Consider the following 22,983-nt stretch of genomic DNA (forward strand, 5'->3'; position numbering starts at 1 on the left):
GCTAACAGGTCGGAGGACCAAGGGGTTTTGTTTTGTGTTTTGAGAACTGACGCCCACAGCAAGGCTGGTATCAGTTTCCAAGGAAAGCTAACAAGGTGCACTTTTTTTACGTTTTTATTTTTTATTTTTGAGACAGAGAGAGAGAGCGCGAGCGCACCTGCATGAGCGGGGGAGGGGCAGAGAGAGAGAGGGAGACACAGAATCTGACGCAGGCTCCAGGCTCTGAGCTGTCAGCCCAGAGCCCGACGTGGGGCTCGAACTCCCAGACCGCGAGATCATGACCCGAGCCGAGGTCAGACACCTGAGCCCCCAGGTGCCCCCTACAAGGCGCGTTTTTAATCCTACCAAAACGAGGTGTGATTTATGTGATCGCTCATCGTTCTTTCCAAGAACTTAAGAGCCTCACTGTCCCTGACTTTATCTAAACTCTGAGTTTTAGTCATAGTTCACTTCGTTTTGTGATTTCTTGGTCTACCAACAGTAGTCTGTATACCTCTGGGTCCTCACAACAATCCCCCCAAAACTACTAGTGTTACGGCAAGAAGCGTGGGGGAAACAAGTCTTGCTAGAACGATAAATGTGGGGGAGGAAGAGGTTGGCATGCCAGAGAACATTTTTAATTAGGAATAGTTTTTACCAAACGTTGACACTTGGTAGAAGCTGAACTTGCCCTCAGTGAGTAGCCTTCAGATTCCTCACATCAATCGCCAGGTTTTTACAACACAAAAAGAGACAAAAATGCTGACTTCCAGGGGTTAATGGAGGCGTGCGCTGGCCTGCGGGCCTCCAGCTCGGCCCAGCAGCCTCAGAACCACGGGACTGGCCTTGCACGACCTCACCAGAGTTTCCGGCCTGGTTTCCTAGAGACCCTCTTCGTGGCATCTCTCGTACCCTCTCCTGGCATCTTTTGACACCCCGGTTCATCGGGCTGTTTTTAAGAGAACCACACCTCTCTACTTGGCACACAGGACGTGAGCTTCATCAGCACGGCCATTCCGTTGGCTCCCGTCTCTTACCAACACAGTAAGAACTACTTCCTGTTCCCTGTTCCCATCCCATGACAAGGTCCCGGCCGCCCACCCTCGTGAATGAAGACCTTGAATCCCAGTCTGTTCTTGACTTTGTCCTGTACTGAACTCTTCAGCAACCATTCAGGAAGAAAGCTAATTTTCCTATTTCAGGGCAGAAAACGTCAGTGCTCTTATCTAACCTCTGCTCCGTGCACCTACACTACTGATTTTAGCGCTCTTTTTTAATTTATTTAGAGAGGGTGCACATCCGAGTGGGGGAGGGGCAGAGAGAGAGGAAGACAGAGAATCTCAGGCAGGCTCTGGGCTGTCCGTGCAGAGCCCAATGCAGGGCTCAAACCCACCCACGAGCTGCAAGATCACGACGTGAGCCAAGACCAAGGGTCGGACACTTAACTGCCTGAGACCCCCGGCACCCCGCACCCCTGCTCATGGCCCCCACCCTTCTGCCTCCCGTGTCTGTTACCTGGGTGCACCCAGGGGGGGTGTGGGAGTGGAGGCAGGTGTGTCCCTACTTCACTGAGGGCTCCTTATTGCAGAACCCTGGGACCTCCTCTCTATATTCTGCTCCTTATTGCAGAACCCTGGGACCCCCTCTCTATATTCGGGGCCCGAACAGAAGCTAAAAACTGACCGTGATCTTTCTTTTCAAAGGCCGTTCTCTCTCTGTGCTTCCTTAAATATGACCTTTGCTAGAGAACATCCAAGCTATCACTTATCATTGAAACTGCCTCTCCACTGGGAAGTCCTAAGAATGCCTGGAATCCTTCCAACATTTCACCCTTACCCCATTGTGATTAACTGTATAGCTAGCAGATACACCCAATGAGGCCTGGCTGTGACAGAAGTCTTCCAGAAGAAATCATCTGAGTGGAGACTGAGGCCTCAGAACACGAATGAGGCATGGAGAATGTTCCAAGCAGGGGGAGCCCCAGGCTTAGAGGAGACAGCCAGGGTGACAGAGGTGAGGAAGGGCAAGCAGGCCAAGGCCGCATCGCTCAGGGGCTCACTGGATACAGACCAAGTGCACTTCAACAGGCCACGGGAGCAGGGGAAACCACTTATGTGCTGTGGGTAGAAAATAACATCCCATCTGTAGGAGTATGAAAATGGATCAGGAAGCAGGAGAAATGAAAGCCGAGAGACCAGCGGAATGAGAGACAGCAGGGGCCTCCACAGGGAGGGCAGCCCCTCAGCGGGGGGAGGACAGAGGCATTTCCTGCAGGGAGATGACCAGGAACACAGCAAGGTAAGCAGGTGGCAGGTGGCATAGCTGTCCACTGGCAGGAGGTTATAACTGTCCGTCGGGCATGTGTTCGTCCACTCAAATACCTCAGTGCCTATGGGGGCACAGGGGTGGGGAGGAGGGGCACATAAACCACAAAATCCCTGCCCCTGAGGAAGTGACAGTCCCTGCAGTGACCCAGAGCAGTGCACAGGGGCCAGGTCATGGGACAGAACATGCTCAGCGCTGGTCACGTGGAAGGAGTCTTTTAAGACTTGCAAACACTGAGAACTGGAAGGCTTAGACAGGTCTGGGCTGGAGCTGGAAACCGGAGAACTGTGAACGTAGAACACTTTTAGTCTGACAACAGACGAGCCTGGAGATCACCTAGCAAGTTAAAATATAGTTAGGTCGGGGGTCGAGGCAGAGCCTCTAAGTATGCCAACGTGTAGAAGGCCACTTACGGAGAATGAGCTGCCATCTGAGACTCACTACCAGGCAGAGGAGGGGAGGACTTTCCTCTGACCTTCCTTCGGGTCTAAACCAAACTCTCCGCTGAGAACTCCTTCGTGTCTGCTGTTGACACGTACCAACCTTTCCCAACCCTGACAGGGATTACGAAACCACACAACGATGCCAACTCATTTCTCACGGTAGCCTCAAACACCCGGAAGGAATCTAGGTTAAACATGGCTGGAGTCCTCAAGCAGAGGTTGAAAAGGGCAGTAGGGAAATCAAGCTGAGATAGCCCCTGGCCTGTTTTTCATCTTGCCCAAAATGAGAACAGCTCTTAACGTGACTTCACAGAGAATCCTCTCCCTCCAGAGTGTCTGATCTTTTCATTCATAGCAGAGCAGCTGAAGGTCAGACAACAGTCGATAACCAGCAAGTAACAAGACACTTCAGGGTCACCAACCTGACGTATGCTTCTGACATTATATATACACAACAAACAGCTCATCTGCCCAGCTTTTTAGGAAAAGGAAATAATGTACTGAAAGTAGAAAAGAGAAGATAAATCTTAGCACTTCAAAACCAAGTTTTAAAATTTTAAGTGCAGAGCGTTTCACAAACGCTTTTCCAGCACTTGTAATAGAGCATATGCAACCTTCTAAGGACTGAGGGGCCAGATCTGCCCCTCTCGGGACAGCAACGTTCGTGCGCGCTCCTGCATAAACACTGTGTTCTCTTCTAGTCCCAGCGGTTCTTTCTTGCCGCTGTTGTCAATTCAGCGATTACTCTGTATAAAACTAGCGTTGGAAGGTCACATAGTCAAAGGACCTAGCCTGGATGATACAAGCTGGTCTGAGGTTGTCGATACAGGAGATGCAAGTTAAGAGTAACCCATAGGCAGATTCAGCTCATGCTGAAGACTCAGCCATCTTTAACCCCCATCCCTGGGTGAATCTAAAAAAGTGTCCATTGCAGAATATGGGTCAGAACAGTGAACTTCTGGTGTTCACTACCGATCATCCTGTTTGTCCTCCCCGTGCTTAAATTCAAATGTCATCTTCTGTTCGGCTGGGAAAAAGGAAACGGGCCCAAGCACTTCTCATTGGATAACAAGTTCAAGTGAACTATGCTCCGACCGCCTTAACAAACACATTTCTACAGTTTTCAAAGCAATTTGTTCCATGTGTACGAGCGTTAGAAAATCCTAATGAGTAGAGTTCAGCTTTCCTCTAAGGCCTAAATACCACACGTTAAAAGATCAGGTCCACGGTGACCCCTTACCTTCCTATAGTACTCTAGGAAACTGACTTCAGAGCCGTCTGCTTTCTTGAAGGTGCTCTTTGGATTCTGGTCCCAGTCGATATCATCTACTCTGTATGTTTTATTGTTATACCTATGAAATGATTGAGATTTACTGGTATTTGCTTGGAACGTGTAGAGATATTATTAAAGAGAACCTAAATAGAGATAGTACGTAGTCCCTAAAAAATAAAATTTCAAACCGCTTAGCAATATACAATGTCCTGGGAAGAAAAGGGAAATCTTCTTAAAGACCATGCTAGATGGGTGGGGAAGGGACTAAATTACTACCAGAAAACAAAGACTGACAAAGATAAAAGTCATTAGATACCCTTTTCAGACGACTGTACTCCCCGAGAACTCGTGTCTTGCGAAGGGTGACACACACCCCTCCCCATTTTCATGCTCTTCCCACCAGTCAACTGTAGACCCTACTTTCTAACAGGATGGACCAGAAAGCCATGAGGTCTTAAGACTTGCAAAACGACTGCTGTGCATTTTTAAGAAAAGCCTTACTTGGTAAGAACAATTAAGCCTATCAGTTCTTTGGAAACTTGTTCTTGAAATCTATGCTCTTCTATTTGATGGTACAGGTTGAACATGAAATCTAACACGGTTTCACTCCGGAGGACTTTATGACTGACGTCGGTGCAAAGCATGATGTTATTTTCGTACTGGAGGATGGAAGTGGTAAAGCCAGGCCAGATCACCAACCTGTCAAGCAGAATGAAAATATGAAGTAACCTCTAACGCCCAAACATGGTCTGCACGTACCTCGTTGTCTTTTTCTCCTGTCTTAACTGGGTCTAAAGTACAAAAGTTCCTGAAGTGAGTAAATTTTGTTATTTCTAGGTTTCACGCGGTTCCATATAGAGACCCATCTTTTTAAGATCTCAACAACGAATGTTTTTTCATAACGTAATTTTTAAGTTCCATTTTGAATACACTCTGTTAAACTACTGCTGACGCTGGACTAAGCCTTAACAAAGTTGCCGATCTAACTGAAAGCACCTGTGATTACAAGCCTGACCCGTGTGGGCCGCACCTGAACGCACGCCATACAAAGGAACTTCTGAAGCAATCTCCTGAGCTCACAAGTTTGGTTACCCGAGACCAAATACAAATGCCGGACAGCTCTTTATGCTTCCCCAGTGACAGATGGAGAGCATGTGACGTCTTTAAAGCCGAGTAACCCGGGAGGTCTCTTTTATTATTCGGACCAAGTTGAAACTTCACGTACCATGACGGGCACCGCTAACAGCCACCGTAGTCAATCTGATCGTCTCAAACTGGAGCACCCCTTTCCAAGTCCACGATTAAGCCCAAGGAATAGAAAGCTTCCGCCTTATACAAACCTGTGATTTGGAATATCAATTGGGTCACTTGGGTTATAATAATTCCGTCCAATTTGTTGTAAATTCATGATCTTCAAGAGCCTAGAAATTCAAAAGTCAGAACAGAGATGTGAATACTGACAAGCATCTCCAACACACAGGTCCTCACCGCACTGGTTTTTCAACTTTCCCCTTGATTTTTAATTTTTCTGTGTAGAGGGTTAGAAAACACTGACATACCTCCTGAAGATAATGTTATAGAACTGCAAACAAGTTGGTGATGTAGGTGGGAGCTCATTTGTTAAGGTGATCGTTATCCTCACGTGCTCTCCATTTCGGGTCTGACTAAATACTTCAGTAACCTGAAGCCGGAGCAGTGGAAAACCACACTTGTAATTATTAAAAGAAGTAAGCCCAATCACATAATTCCTGCTAATAAGGCAACGACAGGACTACAGAACAGTTTGAAATTAAAAAAAAAAAAAACAAAGAAAAATGCTAGGAGAGGAAGAGTGGTTGTGGCCCGTGTTATAAATTCAATTGTGGGGCGCCTGGGGGGCTCGGTCGGTTAAGCATCTGACTTCGGCTCAGGTCATGATCTCACGGTCCGTGGGTCTGAGCCCTGCGTCGGGCTCTGTGCTGACAGCTCAGAGCCTGGAGCCCGCTGCGGATTCTGTGTCTCCCTCTCTCTTTGACCCTCCCCTGCTCACCCTCATCTCTCAAAAATAAAAACGTTAAAAAAAGATTTATGGGGGCGCCTGGGTGGCTTGGTCGGTTAAGCATCCAACTTCGGCTCAGGTCATGATCTCACGGTCCGTGAGTTCGAGCCCTGCGTCGGGCTCTGTGCTGTGCTGACAGCTCAGAGCCTGGAGCCTGTTTCGGATTCTGTGTCTCCCTCTCTCTCTGCCCCTCCCCTGTTCATGCTCTGTCTCTCTCTGTCTCAAAAATAAATAAACGTTAAAAAAAAAAAAAGATTTATGAATGTAATTGTAATCAAGTTACTGGGTGGATCTGAAAATGAAACAATGCCCAAGTCCCCCCATGGGTTTATTACATGGAACATCAGGCTGAAGGCCACTGGTGCTTCTGTAAAAGCTACGCTAGACTGTGGCAGTTCTGCTCTGAAGTGGGGAATCCTTCATCACCCTCTCCCCGACCCGACGTTTTCAAATAACCTTGTGCTGTAGTCTTTTAGGTAAAAATAATATTGTTCCATCAAAAGCATGACACCTTCCAATTAAATCTTCATGCTGAAACAGAAGAGCTGAGCGGAGTCTTCTGGCCTCCATCAGCGGGTTATAGTCAATGTGATACTGGTACAAGGCCCACTGGGGACGGGACGTCAGTCGAAAATGGTTAGTGCTCAGCCTTACTATAATACCTGAAGACCCTGCAAAAAGGAAGTCGCATTTGATTAACAAAACAAGCTTCGTCTTCCCTGAACTCCTTCCTACTGTGGCAAACAGACACGGTTCTGCAAACACAAGGCTGGGAATAGTACAGGACACTAGAGTTCTCAGACATCTGACTTTGAGGACCACTGTCCTGTCCGGAGAAGTTCCTAAAAGCATACATTTAGGAGTAAATCCCCCTCAGACTAAGCAACGTACAACAGAACCAACCAAACCTGTGGCAAAACCCTCTAAAAGAAAACCGTTATCTACATCACACGTAATAAAAGACTGCAATGCAGCTGAAGACCTCTGTAACTTATTTCGTCAGAGCAGAGAGAGAGGGGGAAGTGGAACAGCCACGTGGCACCCTGAGTAGATGCAGATGCGCCTCTCCTCCCCAGGACCGTATCACGTGTGGATGTGCGAAGCGCGGAGCCTCAATTCAGCGTCCTACGTACTTGAAACGTAATCTCGTGAACACTGTGTTCTTCATAATCGCTTACCTGTCTTTGATTCTCTAACGTGGTCTAGGTTCTGTCTTGTGTTAACACCAAGGTCATGAAAGTCTCTACGACGACCTCCCCTCTCTGCTAACGATAACTCCTGAAATCCAGCGGATATCTGGAGGTCTTAAAAAAAAAAAAAAAAAAAAAAAGAAGAAATTATACACACAGTAACGTGAAACACGAAATAAACGACAACAGCATCAACACCCCAAATGATGCCATATGAGACCCGAAAGCTACCGAGGTGCTAAAGATCACGTAGAAGGGTCCCGTCAGAAGGTTTTAGGTATCTCTGGCCATCACAACATCCTAGCTAGGACTTCTCCTATAAAGCCTTTCTCACCGTGGCCTAGCCAAGCTCTGCCACTCCCCCATGGGACATACGTACCGTTAAAGGATTAAGACAACTGGACGGAGATTCAACAACTCAGGAGTACCTTTGTTGACTAGGAAGTTATTCTTCTCGAATCTAACTTCTGAACAATCTAAGGACCTTTTTATCAGTATTTTTCACAGCTTTATGATACAATTATAGCTACAGGAATTAGTGGTTTCTAGATTTCAACGTGTAACCTGAAATAGAAAATACAGGTCTAAAGCATAATTTCCTAATTCCTTGAACACCCAGCATAACAGATGGAACCGTGTGGTGCCTGTCCCATGGCCATCATGCACCTGTCCTTTTGGGACAGGTTAACTATCAGCTCATGCTTAGTTGCAAAAACTGCTTATAATATCCAAAATCATTAAAGCTTTCAATTTTTACAACATATGGAAGCAGCTCATATCACAGTATGATGTGGGCCCAAGAATGAACACGGGCTTTGTGGTCACGTGTTAGAATTCTAGCTTTCAGTTAATCGGCACGAGACTTCATGTACTAGAGACTTTAGCCTTCCCAACCTCTCAGCCTTCTTTTTTTACTTATTTTTTTTCTTCTTTTTTTTTTACTTGTATTTTTTTTTTTTTCAGCCTTCTTTTTTAAAACACCTTACTTAGGGAACAATGTACCTAAAAGACTAGAATTCCACCTTATCTGCAGGCAAGGACGGCGGAGGAGACTTAAGCAGAAACTTCGGGGAAAGCACCTTGGGAGGAGAGCCAGTGGCTGGCGTTTACATTCTCTGTGCCCCTGCCTGCCAATCTTGCCTGGACTCTGGTCGTGATCACCAAATATATGTCTTAATGACAAGAAGTTGGGACAAAAGAACAAAGTGACTGAAGAACCCAGTTTTCTCCTGGTGGCAAGTTCCAAATTCAGCACCCAATTGCCAACTTCTGGACTTCTCATTAGAGGACACAGCGGCTTGAGCAAAATATCGGGTTCCTGAAACACCTTGGAAACCAGTTATTGGAACGTCAGCTTCAACTTCTTTACGTGGAAAAGTGAGGAACTTTACGGGTACGTCGTATGTTTTAAGTGAGAGTAGGATTTATAAAACTCCTCAAAGGTGTTGCTAAATATGTTGGTTATTGTACCTCACGATATTCAGGGGCCCTATTTCAAAGTCCTTCAGGGGTGCCTGGGTGGCTCAGTCAGTGGAGCATCCAGGCTTCGATTTCAGCTCAGGTCACGATCTCACAGTTGGGACTGAACCCCGTGTCAGCCTCCCCGCTGACAGTGCGGAGCCTGCTTGGGATTCTCTTACTCTCTCTGCCCCTTTCCTGCTCTCATGCGCACATGTGCTCTCTCTAATGAATACGCTTTTTTCTTAAAGATAAAAAATCCTTTAAATATTTAACTATTTTTGTCTCCTTTGGTGAATTTTTTATCCCCAAAACTTTCAAATTAGAGCATCCTCGGCACTGGGTGATTAACTGTATACTAACACAGGTCAAGCGTACTGAATCCAACTTAGTAACAATGACAGGCCATAGAGACTTTTTTCTCCTGAAAAAAATCTGAGTTTGTCTTAAAATTCCATTCCAGATACAAAAACCCAACTACAAGTTTCTGAATATAAATAATGAAGTCCATTCCCCTCTCTACACACAGTATTGCTATCACATTTAGCAACAGCATAACTGTCAACCTGTAAAGAGAACAGGTTTCAGAACGTATAAAACTGTAAACCTTGCTAATTATTAACGTACCTCATTTTATTGTGCTTTGCAGGTAGTTTTTACAACTGACACCTTGTGGCAACCCTGCATCGAACAAGTCTACTGGGGTCATTTCTCCAACATTTGCTCATTTCATTTCTGTGTCGCGTTTCAGTAATTCTCACGACGTCTCAAACTTTTTTGTTATTGTATTTGTTACAGTGATTTGTGATCAGTAACTACAACTTGCTGAAAACACAAATGATGGTTGGCGCTTTTTAGCAGTATTTTCGAATTAGGTACATACACTGGACACAATGCTGTTGCACACTTAGCAGACTACAGCAGTGCGAACAGTTCTTCCACACACGCCGGCAAACCCAGCGATTCACACGACTCGCCTTGTTCCAGCTGCTGTATTGCAGCATCTGGAACCGGGCCTGCCATATCTCTGAGGTCCACCTAGAACCTCCCCCTCCGAGCAGCTGCTCGAATGACTAAAACTACACGTTAGACCTCACTACTCTTCTACTATGGAGTCCTTGAGAATGAAAATCAATAAACAAGGTTTATTGACAATAAACCTAACTTGTCACTTCAGTTTCTAAAACCTAGTAGATGCGTGAACATTTGGGGCAAGCAGTTCCCAGTGAAGTGAAATGACGACCCTCCCCAAAGCAGTGAAATGACGTAATTTGTTATTCCAAGTACTATTTAATCCTCACAATGGTCTTAAAGTTAGATGCTACCTTTCTATAGATGGGAAACTGAGTTTCACAAAATTTAAGTTCGTGCACAATGGTTAATGATTAATAACGGTCAATATAGAGCATGTTTAAGAAATTAACGTATTTCCCACAATCTTATCGTAATTTTAAGGCTGCAACAGTAGGGAAATGTTTTTGAAACAACTTTAGCAAATCCAGCTGTTGGCGAACACACTGACCATGTCAAGTACTCTAAGTTTTGAAGGAACAAAGGCATCAAAATTAGAAGAGGAAGTGACTGCCTAACACCCTATAAATTTAGAGAGATTAATGCCTATAAATGAATTCTCATCAGGCAGCTTAAAAAACAAAACGTCACATATCAGAATAGTTAACAGGTATTTGGATACATAACAAAAGGCCATTCCAGACTTCTCACTGACTCTTCAAATGTAGCACTATTTTTAATTTTTTAATGTTTCTTTCTTTCTGAGACAGAGAGAGAGAGAGAGAGAGAGAGACAGACAGCGTGAGCAGGGGAGGAGCAGAGAGAGTGGGAGACACAGAATCTGAAGCAGGATCCACGCTCTGAGCTGTCAGCACAGAGCCTCATGCAGGGCTTGAACCCACAAACTGCAAGACCATGACCTGAGCCGAAGTCGGACGCTTAAACAACTGAGCCACCCGGGTGCCCCTCAAATGTAGCACTATTAACTGACATCTTCCCTCAAACGTTTCTGAACAAAGACACACACATACTCACGTATTCATTAAAAATACGAAGATAACGCTGTCTCACCACCCGATCCTGTCTGCCGTAGCCCAGGCGAGGGTCTACACCCCTGAGCGTGGTAACAAGGTGCCGTGCTGTTAGTGCGACAGTTCTCTCCGATCCTTTGGGCAGGCATTCCCAGCGTGGGGCAGGGTGTGTGACGGCCCTTACGCGGTCATGCCGTCCCTGCCCCGGTCCGTCGGCTGCACTCCCAGGAGGGGACGTGCTAACGACAGGCACCGTCACGGCTGCTACACGTTACAAAAGTCGGTACAACCGTACAACCCCCTCAGGGAGGACAGTGCCGGCCTGACAACCACCAACGTCGGCAAAGCGGTAAGACAGAACAACAGACAGGTAAACAAAATGTTCCTTTGATTTCACTTTCTTTCACGAGGCTTACTGTTTTCATTAGTCTTTGCAGTTCTCAGTGCACTGCCCTCCCCTTTCCTCTGCCCGCCTCCCAGCAGCCTGTCAGACATCACGGGTTTTACAGGAGCGTTGTGTGGGCCACAGACCCAGCCCCACCATCACTGCCCTAAGTTTCCAGGCTTCTGACACGGACAGCGGCTGTCATGGCACCGTTTACGTGGCTCTGACACCACAGACTCATCCAGGGGCTCCTCTGACGTTCGCGGATCTCACTGGGTAGGACCAGACCTCTGGAGTACTTGGGGGCGTCACCCACGGAGCAAAGCCGGGTACAAGCTTCGCCTCGTCACCAGCTGTCCCCACGCTAGTTTACGGAACAGCCCGTCTCCCGTGGCCACCCCGGCAGGAAAGCTAGCGTCATGACATCAGGTCCCGCATGTACAGGGGAGCTTTTCCTACACTGAAACCAAACTTAACTGCTGAAGAATCTTACGTCAAGCGCCCAAGGAATCCAGGTTTGTAACAAAGTAATGAAAAAGCACAATCTCTGGAATCACAACTGGTGTTCTGACCTCACCAGCTGTCGCAACTTTGGCCCCCAGTTTCTGTGCCTGGGAAACGGGGGGAGCCAACACAACACACAAGACACCGTGTCCTGCAAAGCAAAGTCAGAAATGTTACAGGTGGTCTAGCTTTTGGTGAAGTTACTAAAGATGCCCAAAGAATGTTCTAAGTGGCTAATCAGCGAAGAAGCAGACGCAGGATTGGTTCAGAACCACTTTGCGAGAGCCACTCTGGGGGCCTGGCGAGGACACGCTCTTTCGTTTCCAAGAAGGAGAGAAACCCCGTGGCGCCCAACACAGCCTGAGCGTGCCTGTCATACTTAAAGGACCGTGGCTTTTCATCGCAAGGAGTCTGCACAGCGGCTGCCGTGCCAGGCCCACCGCGCGCGCGCGAAGTCTTTTTACCCTCCTTTCACCTTGTGACTTGGCCGGCGCTCCGCCTGCTCCTCTCTGTCGTCCACGGCCAACTAACTCCCCCTCTGCTGCCGGCTGCTGAGGCCGAGGCTGGACGAAGCCAGGGGGCTGACTCTATAGGCACATGCAAATAAACAGCAGGCTTTTCACGTCAAAGGTCACACAACAGAGGAAACCGTCTTAAACGCGACTGAGACACTCAAACCAAAGTCATCTAAATTAGAAATCCAACGCTGTGTTCCCACAGAGCAGTTTCTTCAAAAACGGTCGCTAACTAAAGAACCAACTCTTAAGATCCTCAGGAAAGGGAACACGATCATCTTAGTTCTCCTCCCTTGTCCATCACAGGACAGTCTTTTCAACAGCCTAAGTTGATAAAGATTTAACAGATTTGGGGCGCCTGGGTGGCTCAGTCGGTTAAGCGTCTGACTTCGGTTCACGTCATGATCTCACGTTTTGTGAGTTCGAGCCCCAGGCCGGGCTCTGTACTCACAGCCCAGAGCCCGGAGCCTGTTTCGGATTCTGTGTCTCCTTCTCTCTGCCCCTCCCCCCCTCCCCCCTCTGTCTCTCAAAAGTAAACATTGAAGAAAAGTTTAAAAAGCAGATTTAACAGATTTTTGTTTCCTAAAGGTCGTTTCTGCAGTTAGAAAATGGTAAAGCACTCACAGCAGGGGCCCCCACGTGCTGCACCGTCTCCTGACCGCGAGCCCTTCCTCGTGCTCTCGCTCTGGCTCGCCCGGTCATTTTTCTTCCTTGAGAGGAAATAATCACAAACACAATACTCAATGTGCACAATTTGACTGTTTCTACGACGTGACCTTTAAACTTCAAGATCCTAAAAGAAGCTCCTGAATGATCACGTATCTTCCTAACCTGTCCTCTAACGAACTCAAGCGCTGGCAGGGCGGCGCTAAAGCAGACGACCTGTTTTAAGCGGTATCTCATTTTCATTGCACTACTGTTTTTTTTTTTAATAGTTAAAAGTTTACTCATTTTGAGAGAGAGGGAATGCAAATGCAGGAGAGGCAGAAAGGGAAAGAGGGGGACAGAGAGAATCCCACATGGGCTCTGTGCTGACAAGACAGAGCGGGGGCTCGAACTCGCAACTCGCGGGATCAGGACCTGAGCCAAAGCTGGACGCTTAACCGACTGAGCCCCCCAGGCGCCCTGAATTATTGTCTTATACAGACGCAGGGAGAAAACTGTTAAGAAACGTCTGAGGGTGGGGACTAGCTCTTTCACATCCGGACACGTATCTAGGACACCGGGCACTGGTGGCGCGGGCAGGCCCTTCACGGAATTCACGCGCGTGTGCACACACCCGTAGCACAGCTTCTGGGATCTCCCCACAGGTTCACGTGTGAACGCACCCAAACTAGTGTCTGTTACAGCACATCACTCGTGCTCCAGAATCTCTCTCTCGGTGAGCAGCACAACCACCCACTGCCTCTAGGGAAAAAGGACGGAGTCATTTACTCCTTTATTGCTCTTGCTACTTCTGACCCAACACTTCTCTCCAACACTGTGTTCGCAAGGCCCTGGGGGCCAGGACGGGTGCTGGGCGTCAGAGACATTACCACGCCAAGTTTCCCCACCCACTCACCCCCACCAGAGTGGACAGCAGTGTCGTCGGGTTGTTAAGGTGGAGACCTCAGAGCTAGCCTGCCCGAACCCCACTCCTTCACAGAAGTGACCTTGAGCACGTCACATAACCTTGACTCCTCTCTGATCTGTGATAGGGAGTTAATAACCTACCACACAGGTCCGGTGTGCGGTTCAAGTGAGAACACACGAGGCACTTGACACACAGTGAACATTCAACATCAGCTGTAGTAGGAAAGGCACGCAAAATTGGAGCTACAAATTTTTTAAAGCTTAACTCAGCAAATAAACAACGTTCTCATACAAAAAGCAAGCAGGAACTGATTTACACACTGAAGTGTGCCTCCAATGGAGCTAGCACTTACACGGAGCTGGAAGGGAGATGGTGCCTGTCTTCCCCAGCAGGGCGAGGTGCTGAGTGTGGCTGGTCGGCAGGACTGGGAGCCGCCCGGGGACGCCAGGTACCCGGGAAGGAAAGCTGGTGAGCTCGGAGGCAGGCACAGATCCGAATGCACAGGGCCCTGCAGACAACGGGGTGGGGTGCCACGAAGGTTCTAATTACAGAGGGGTGGGCTGTGACACTTACATTTAAGATCACTCTGCTTCACATCACATTTTCATCTTTTTTTCCAGTTTGAACAGCTTCTAAAATCCTTGCTGTACGAGGGCCTTCCTAGAAAGACCAACCTAATGACATCCTCCAACTGGGAAACGCCTCTTTGACTTCCTGTTGTGTTCCGCGGGATCGGAAGCAAATCCTCAAACTTACCAAATTGTAGAAACCTTCACGATCTGATTCTAAGTCAGCCATCTCCAAAGCAGCTTACAAAACATCGTTTGCGAGGGGCCCACGTATCAGAACCCGTGTTTATGCCGTCTTCAACTACCGCGCATATACTGCCTGTATCAGGACACAGGTGCTATGCGCACCTAACTCCCGCCCTGGGCCTACCGGCATACGTGCTCAGGGCGCTTACTGAAGGGGTACAGAATGAGACTTCTCTTTCCTGCACGCACCCCAGTAAATTCCACCATTCACCTTGTACCACGGGGTGCCCTACCTCCTCCACACGGCTGTGGTCCCACCAGCATTACTGCAGCTACCGCACAGCCCAATAATTCCCTCCCTCACTAGACGCGGACGCTGGTCCTAGTCAGTCCTGCGCACCTGCCCGGCCCAAGTGCACGTCTGGGGTTTCTTTTTAAGCCTGGTAAAAAGCTGAACTGCCACCTCCGACAGAAAACGTTTTCCTAGCGCACTTCTCAGAACGTGATATCTCTCTCTCTCAGCAACACCTAGAACTCGTTGGAAACGCCAGTTAGACAGGGGAATTCCCCGCTCCCAGACCCACGGGGTCCACGGCTCGTTTCAGCGGGCCTCCAGATGATTCTCACCATCACCCAAGACAACCACATAACCACACACAGGTGGGGTGTGCAGACCCTGTGCTGGGCTGGCCAGTACAGCTGTGGTTCTTGGCTACATCCTTCCAACCTCAGGGCGCCCCAGAACGGAAGACGAGTTAGTCACTTTCAAGTAAGACTTGAAGGCGATGCTTCTAATCATCATCCCAGCTAGAAACCACACCGGGTCAAACTGTGCGCCATCCAGAGGCAGTGCAATCCCAGCACCTGCCCCCAAACGAGAGCTGCCCCGGCCCCTGTGGACTGGAGACCGGTCCAGACCAACCCCCTAAGAAGGGCCCCCTGAGCTCCCCCCACCCGGACAGTGCCACTCTCCTCACCCTGGGCAGTAACGGGGAATGCCCTCCCGACAGGGGCAGTGCCCCCTCAACCCGGGAGTGTCTAGGAATGCCTCCCGACCCAGAAAGTGCCCCCCCCCAACCCAGGCAATGTTCAGGAATACCCTCCGACCCAGACAGTGTCTGGGAATGTCCCCCAAACCAGACGGTGCCCCCCAACCCAAGTAGCGCCCAAGATCGCCCTTCCCTGACCTCGGAAGTGCCCAGGAATGCCCCCTGACCCAGATAGGGCCTCCCGACCCAGGCAGTGTCCAGGAATGCCCTTCCCTGATCCCGGAAGTGCCCAGGAATGCCCCCTGACTCAGATAGGGCCCCCCAAACCCGGGCAGTGTCCAGAAATGCCCTCTGACCCAGACACTACCCTCCCGAACCGGGGCAGCGTCCAGGAATACCCCCCTGACCTTGCAAGCGGCCTCCAGTCCCCAGCAGTGTCCGGATATGCGCCCCCCGCACTCCCCGCCCCTGGGCCTGTCCCTTCCCCACCGGCGAGGCCCCCTCCAACCCCTGCGTCATCGTCGCCGCGATGCCCGGCCTCACCAGGCCCAGAGACTGCAGGTACAGGAAAGCAGACACGCCGTACGGGCCCCGCGACCCCCGGCCCCGCGACCCCCGGCCCCTCGCCTCACCTCCGCCAACCGAACCGCGCCAACCGTCCCCGCACGCCGGATCCCTCCGCGCCGGGACTTCGCGCCCCGGCGCCCACCCCAGTGACCTGGCGCTCCTCGGCCCGCGAAGCCCTGCCGCTCGCCGTCGCCACCAGCTGGGGCTCCCACCTGCGGGCGGTTGCCGGGCGCGGACTCCGGCCGAAGGAGCGCGGTGTTCCTTTTCTGGGCGGATGAACACTTCCGCCTGGCGGTGAGCCCGTCTGCACGTGACACCCGGCTTAACGGCGCGGCGAGGACGTGCGCGCGCTGCGCCCTGATTGGCTGACACGCCAAGGCCGGTTGCCCGTGGGGGCGGGGCCAGACGAGCTCGGGCCGGCGGGAGGCCGGGACTGCAATCGCGGTTGGGCGGGCTCCCCCCTCCGGGAACACCGTGGTGCACGGCGCTGGGCCTGGGTTAGCTGTGAGCGCCCCGCCGCAAAGTGGTGCACTGAACCTTGGGTGGCCCCTTAAAATTAGAAGCGATTTAGCTCATCAGAGAGAGAAATGAGATTGGATTTTTGCCCCAAAGAAAGAGCCAGAGCCGTTCCGGAGCCAGGATGCCAGGCGGCTGTGCACCTGCAAATTTCAGTGGGCGCAAATTGTGTGCCGAGTGCATGCGTGTTGTCGTGTACGGCAGCTGTTCTCAACTTTACTGACCGGCATCAGAGTCACCTGGAGGGCCGGTTAAAGCACGGATGGCTGGCCCCCTCCCCTGGGGATTCGGATTCTGCAGATTCGGTTGGTGGGGCCGGCTGAGGTCCATTTCTTGACGAGCTGCCGGTGATGCTGGCGCGCTGCTCTGGGTCCACGTTGATCCGAGGCTCTTTGTTAGATGCCTTCAGTGGGAATTCGTTTCCTCATTGGACAACCCCAACACAATTAAAACTATTGTAAACGTTGTCCAATAGGACGGGATTGTCAGGATGGGACATGAGACTACTGATGTAACTAGTTAAGTCCAGTAATATTCAACAGTTTCTTAATGATGGAGTGTAGGGGAGAGCAGGAATACAGTTGCCTAGACGGACTTGTCTTAAAGCTGCCTTTGCACAGCGAACGCTATTTTGTTCTTAAGCGTGTATTCAGGGGGCTGGGAGTTTTCCCAAACCACGTCCCCAAGTCTATGGTCTCCTCTGTGGGACAGAAGGAACAGGCTGGGTTTCAGCGTATTCTGCACCTGCTGCATTGTAAAAACCCACATTCCCAGGTAATCCTGATTCCATAGGTTTGGGAGGGGGGAGCGAGGAAGTTTCTTTTAAGGAGTCACCAGGTGATTTTTATGCTGAGAAGTTTGAGACCTTTAAGGCAGGATGATGCATGAGCCTGACAACGTGCACGCTTAAGGAATTTACCCAAAAAGCCGTGGCACATGACGCCAGTAGCTTTGGGGGAAACAGCTTCACTGTTCACTTTTTAAAAAGCAAAAGGCACCATTGGGAATACAAAGGCAAACATTAACTTTTCTGGGAAGGATGGAAGATGTTGGCGGGAAAGATGTTCTGTGATCTTGCCAGCAGATGGGGCAAGAGAACAAGAAATAAGTCTACAGTTTCCCCTGGATGCAGGGGAGAAAGAGGCCAGGAATGCACCCTGCAGGGTAGAAGTAACACTTTTCCCTCCGTTTATTTGCTCTATGTGCCTACACCCCTTGGGACTTCTAAGGACACGGTGCTTGTGTAAAATGAGCTACAAGAGAAGTTGGGGAAACTTTTTTTTTTAATTTAAGTTTCTGCATTGACCGCATGACCTAGTGGCACCAGTTACTGGATACAGCTATGCGCCACACTCTAGAAACTGAAAAATGAATGGAGGTAGATCCTCCTTCTGGGAGCTTGGTCGAGAGCAGGAGAAAAGGGGGAATCAATCACTGAGAGTGAGCAGAGCACTTCAAGTGACCTGGGAGCTGGGAGGGAGGGTCGCTTGGCACATGTGGGTGCTGAAGTCTGGAAGGGTGAATGGGATTTGTAGGGAGCCCTGTGGTGCAAGTAGGGAGGGGTGTTTCGAGAACCGCCAGTGATTTGGTGCTGCGGGAGTGACAAGTGCATGCAGAAGAGGGCCAGGTGAGGACACTGAAGGGGCAGACCGTGTTCTAGAAGCTGAGTGACCATAAAAAACTGAATGTCCAGACTATTGAATGCATCCTGCCAGGACAACCACCACCTCTGTCTGGTTCCAGTGTCCCCGAGTAAAGCCAGTTCCCTGTTGTCCCCTCCCTGCCAGCCCCTGGCCACCACAAATCTATGTCCTGTCTCTATGGACTTACCGACTTTATTCACGTCATGTAAACGGAATCCTACACTATGTGGTCCCTTGGGTCTGGCTTCTCTCGCTGAGCGTCATGTCTTCAAGGTTGGTCCTTGGACGCTGTAGCATGCATCAGTCCTTTGTTCCTTTTTATGGCCGAATGATACCCCACAGACCATGGGAAGACCATGTTTGTGTATCCATTTATCATTTGAAGGATGAGTCTGATGTTTTCAAAGAGAAGCAGGGATCTTGGAGACCTGTGGGCTCATTGTCAGCCCATGGCCACGGGTTGGTGGCACTTGTGCTGAGGGGCATTGTGGCCACATCACATCCTTGTTTCCAAATCCAGTGCATCTCTTGGACCTACCTGTCTTCTCCGTAGCACTGAGAGTGATGCATGCTCCGTTTACCTATGTTCTGTCCCGCCTTCCATGACCCGGGTGTTCTTCCTCTGGCTCAGGCTAGTCCTCCTTCGTGTGATTCATGGGTGTGTCTTTTCCTGCCCATGTCCTAAATGTCCATTGCAGCGGTTCTCAAAGTGTGGTCCCCAGGTCAGCAGCATCAGCGTCACCTAGAACCTACGAGGAATTCTTGGCTCCCACCCCAGGCCTGCCGAACCAGGAACTCAAGGCGAGGGCCAGAAATCTGTATCTAAGCAGCCTGCTGGTCAGTTCTGATTCACCGGGTAGCAGGTGCTCCCCTGAGCTAACCCCTGAGCGAAGGGTTGAGCCGACCACCTTGCTCATTCTTGGGGGAGCCCGGTTATCACCATGACTTCAGATGGCCTCTTTAGTGCAATGGCCCTGAAGTCTGTGGGTGGCTCCTGAGCCTCCGTTCTGGCGTATTCTGGCAGGAGCCGCTCCGTTCTCAGTTGCCTTGGCAGTAGTCTTGTAAGCAGGCACAGGACAGCTGTGGGAAGTTGGGGAAGAGCTTCTACTCATAACTAGTTTTTTTCTAAAAATAAGGAAAGAAATGAAGCCTCAATGATATTTGAAAGGTAGGTGTCCCTGGTACCCTCCCGTGGCTCCTGGGTCTCTATGAGTGGGTGGGCAGGGGTTGAGAGCTGTCCCTCGACCCGCCTGTTGTCGTGAGCGCTGGGACGGGCTGCCGTTTGCATGGGGTCTGTAGGCCGTGGCTCAGGTTACGTAATCCTACTCACTCTGAACCAAGCCTCACGAAATGAGAAAGCTGCTTCAAAAGATTCCTGCCGCAGAAACATGGTGGAAAACCAATGAAAAACGCAAACGTGACCAAACAATAAAGTGTTAAAAGCGACGCTTCCGCTAATCAGTTTTTTGTGGGGCTGTAACTGCTGAATCCTGCAGGCCTAACAGCCCCGTTGCTCTCTTGAGAAATATGCGAATATGTAATAATATGTAATACACAAATAAAACATCATATAAAATATATAAAGTATCAAAATATAATACGTAAATAAATAAAATATGTAGGTAATAAAATATCAAATCATTTTAAATTTTCTTTTTTTCAACGTTTATTCATTTTTGGGACAGAGAGAGACAGAGCATGAACGGGGGAGGGGCAGAGAGAGAGGGAGACACAGAATCGGAAACAGGCTCCAGGCTCTGAGCCATCAGCCCAGAGCCCGACGCGGGGCTCGAACTCACGAACCGTGAGATCATGACCTGAGCTGAAGTCAGACCCTTAACCGACAGAGCCACCCGGCCGCCCCTAAAATTTCATCTTTAAAATAAAGCTTTGCAAGATGAAATTTTTGAGATTTTTATATTGGAGCATATTCATCACGAGCATAATAGGGCGCTGTATCTCGTAAATACATGTAATGCTTTGTCATAAATGAATATAAATGCCTTGGGTGCACCTGCTCCAAAAACTTGTGACAAGTGCATGTTGGAGGTCGGTTGGGGGCCACTGGGCCCCGGAGGGCCCTGCTCTCTGGGCCTGCGGCTCCTGACCTGCGTATATCCTAAGAGCGCCCATGGCCTGCTGGCCACTGGGTGCTCTGGAAGTAGGTACTCCTCCCCCACCCTAGTTCCTTTGTTATTCGGGAAGCTCCCTGAGGACAGGACCCGATCTCCCTCAGCTGGGTGTGAACTGAGGAAATGCCGTTGAATACACGAGCATAGCTGCCGTGTTCAGCTTTATATAAGCCTTTGTGTTGTGAGCACGCCGGCCTTCCCACTCCCGAGTGCCTCCCGGCGGCCAGGCGAGGGTGAAAGTCACCTGCCATGGACGTGCTGGCGTCTCCTTCCCCTTCAAGTATCATCGTGTCCTGCGCTCTGGACTTCTTGTCTTTGGCTAATAGCTGCAGGTGTTCTGCTTTCTGTCGTGTACTTCTGTTCTGCAATGGCAGTAGCGACCGGCCGTGTTCGTCCCAAATTAAGTTGAACACAGCTTCCTGGTGCCCGAGACCCCCGCGGCCATTTCCCACCCTCCCTGCTGTCGCGGCCCAGCGTTTCGGTGGGTGTCTGCCCCCCTCCCCAGGTGACTCGGGGCTCACTGCACATTAGGCTGAACTATTGGTGATGGCCCCCAAACCTTTGCCAGCGAGTGCTTTATGTCTGACGGTGGCATGTGACACAATTCTGGCCAAAGACACAAGAGAGGTTGTTGGCTGGGGTCAGTGAAAAAAAGAAATACGAAAAAAAAAAAAAAAAAAGAGAGAGAGAGAGAGAGAGGGAGCTTCACAAAGAGACGGTGCTTCCTGACTCTGGACTTTGAAGTAGATGCAGTCCAGAGTGCTGTGGCCATCCTGTGGCTGAGAACAGAGTGAGTCCAGACTACTGTCCTTGCGGCTCAACCCCGCTGAATCCAGGGAACCCTGTTGAATGCCTGTAACTGCGGCCGAAGACACCTGAGCAGAGAGGTAGCTGTTCCCGTAGGGCAGCACCTGCGCAGGAACTCGGAGAACGAGAATTCCCGGCTCCAAGGCTGAGCCGTGAACCCATAGCATTGAACTCAGACGATACGCCGCAGGAAATCTCGGGTTTTAGAAGGCTCTCCCGCTGATTCTGTGTCGATACATCAACATCAAACTTTGACAAGCACTGATAAGTTCTGTTTCAAAGTCTGTTCTGAAGCAGAAATTCCGAATTTTGTCCAGGACACCAGTTTTGACAAATATGTACCTGACCTTGGGGAACTGTTTCGAGGTAAACAAGGACCCTGACGTTCTTGTTACAGTCATCCAGCACCTGTTAATTTCTACTCCGAACAAAGTGGCTCCGTGAACGTCTGTTGAACGCACAAATGGCTGAGCGCACACACCTAGGGCTGTGTGTGCGAGCCACAGCTCTCTGACACCCAGTGTCTCATGGTTACAGTAGAATCAATAATTCCAAGCTCACAGGAGCGTTGTGCGAACCAGACGAGGTAATACACATAAAATGCCTAAAACTATTCCCATCATGTCATAGATTCACAATAAATTCACTTGTTGTACCCAGTTCTGGGGGGAGGGGGGTCTGTAAACCTGAGTTACAGGTGGGAAAGTTATAGCTATGCTGGTTTTCCTTACGCGAGTGAACACAAAACCGTATTCGTTTGGTAAGTGATGATGCGTGGGGAAATTTTGCTATGTTGAGTTTTGTTAATGAGAAGCAGGCATAATGCAATCCTTAATTGGGTTGAAGTTTATCTTTGTACTTCAAGAAGGGCTCCAGATACTAATCAATTGTGCGAACACAATCGAAGAGACAAGTCTAACCTACTTAGGAGAGAAAACCGTTCTCAAACCATTGGCTTATCGTGTCACATACGACCTGTGAATAGTACATTACCTTTATCTCTGTTTGCAAACGCACCATTACGTTGCTGCCATGGGTATTTGAAATCAATTAAATTGCTTTAAAAAATATATTTATTTATTTTGAGAGAGAGTGCGTGTGCGAGAAAGCGTGAGGTGGGGTGTGCGTGGGGGGCAGAGAGAGAGGGAGAGAGGATCCTAAGCAGATTTCGTGTTCAGCACAGAGCCCAACGTGGGGCCCAGTCCCACCAACCGAGAGATCATGACCTGAGTCGATATCAATGGTCAGACGCTCAACCAACTGAGCCACCCAGGCGCCCCTCAAATTACAATTCTAATGGCTTATGCCATTACGTGGATTCATCATAAATTAAAAATCGTCTCTTTTGATTGGATTTTTTGTTGATTCATAATTCGCAACATTGTAAACAATGCTCTACTCCATATTAGCCTTTTCTTTTAGACATATCTTGAGGATAAATTCCCTAAAGCGTGATATTATCTCCCAGGGAACTGTTCACTTTTAGGGCCCTGTGCATATTACATAATTGCTTTTCGAAAAGTCCTGATGGGCTACTCCCCATTGCCACTAGCTACCCAGATATCAGTTTTACTGCGTCCTCTAAGGGCCACCATCAGAAAGGGAAGTGACAAGACACTAGTCTTCCTTATCAAGCATGAAAACAATGTGGTATTGACGTCGTGATAGACCAACAGGGAGATCCTAAGAAAGAGACCCCAGTATAAATGGGGATTTGAGAGAGCAAAGGTGATTTTTCAGCTCAGTGGGGAGAACATAGACTTTTTTGAAATAAATGGGTGCCACAGCCAACGTGGTGTCTAGGGGAAAGTCATGTCGCGTTTCTAGCCTAAACTGGGCACCATACAAA

General features: G+C 49.4%; 1 protein-coding gene across 2 annotated transcripts in view; it reads right to left on the reverse strand.

Annotated features, from left to right (window-relative positions):
- PIWIL1 (piwi like RNA-mediated gene silencing 1) overlaps nt 1-16,209 on the reverse strand; it is a 31,571-nt gene extending 15,362 nt beyond the window's left edge. Inside the window, exons 1-10 of one of the 2 annotated variants that reach the window (XM_045457587.1) lie at nt 16,102-16,209; nt 14,078-14,233; nt 12,777-12,862; nt 12,113-12,224; nt 7,237-7,362; nt 6,515-6,729; nt 5,580-5,701; nt 5,361-5,441; nt 4,522-4,719; nt 3,988-4,099 (exon numbers count right to left, since the gene is read on the reverse strand). In XM_045457587.1, the coding sequence (XP_045313543.1) occupies nt 3,988-4,099; nt 4,522-4,719; nt 5,361-5,441; nt 5,580-5,701; nt 6,515-6,729; nt 7,237-7,362; nt 12,113-12,224; nt 12,777-12,854 (1,044 nt within the window). In that variant the 5' untranslated portion in view covers nt 12,855-12,862; nt 14,078-14,233; nt 16,102-16,209. The remainder of the gene's footprint in view (nt 1-3,987; nt 4,100-4,521; nt 4,720-5,360; nt 5,442-5,579; nt 5,702-6,514; nt 6,730-7,236; nt 7,363-12,112; nt 12,225-12,776; nt 12,863-14,077; nt 14,234-16,101) is intronic. The other variant, XM_045457585.1, reaches the window with a different exon arrangement.
- Between the last annotated feature and the right edge of the window lie 6,774 nt (nt 16,210-22,983).

The sequence above is a fragment of the Leopardus geoffroyi genome, chromosome D3 (assembly GCF_018350155.1).
Source record: "Leopardus geoffroyi isolate Oge1 chromosome D3, O.geoffroyi_Oge1_pat1.0, whole genome shotgun sequence".
NCBI classification, from domain to species: Eukaryota; Metazoa; Chordata; class Mammalia; order Carnivora; family Felidae; genus Leopardus; species Leopardus geoffroyi.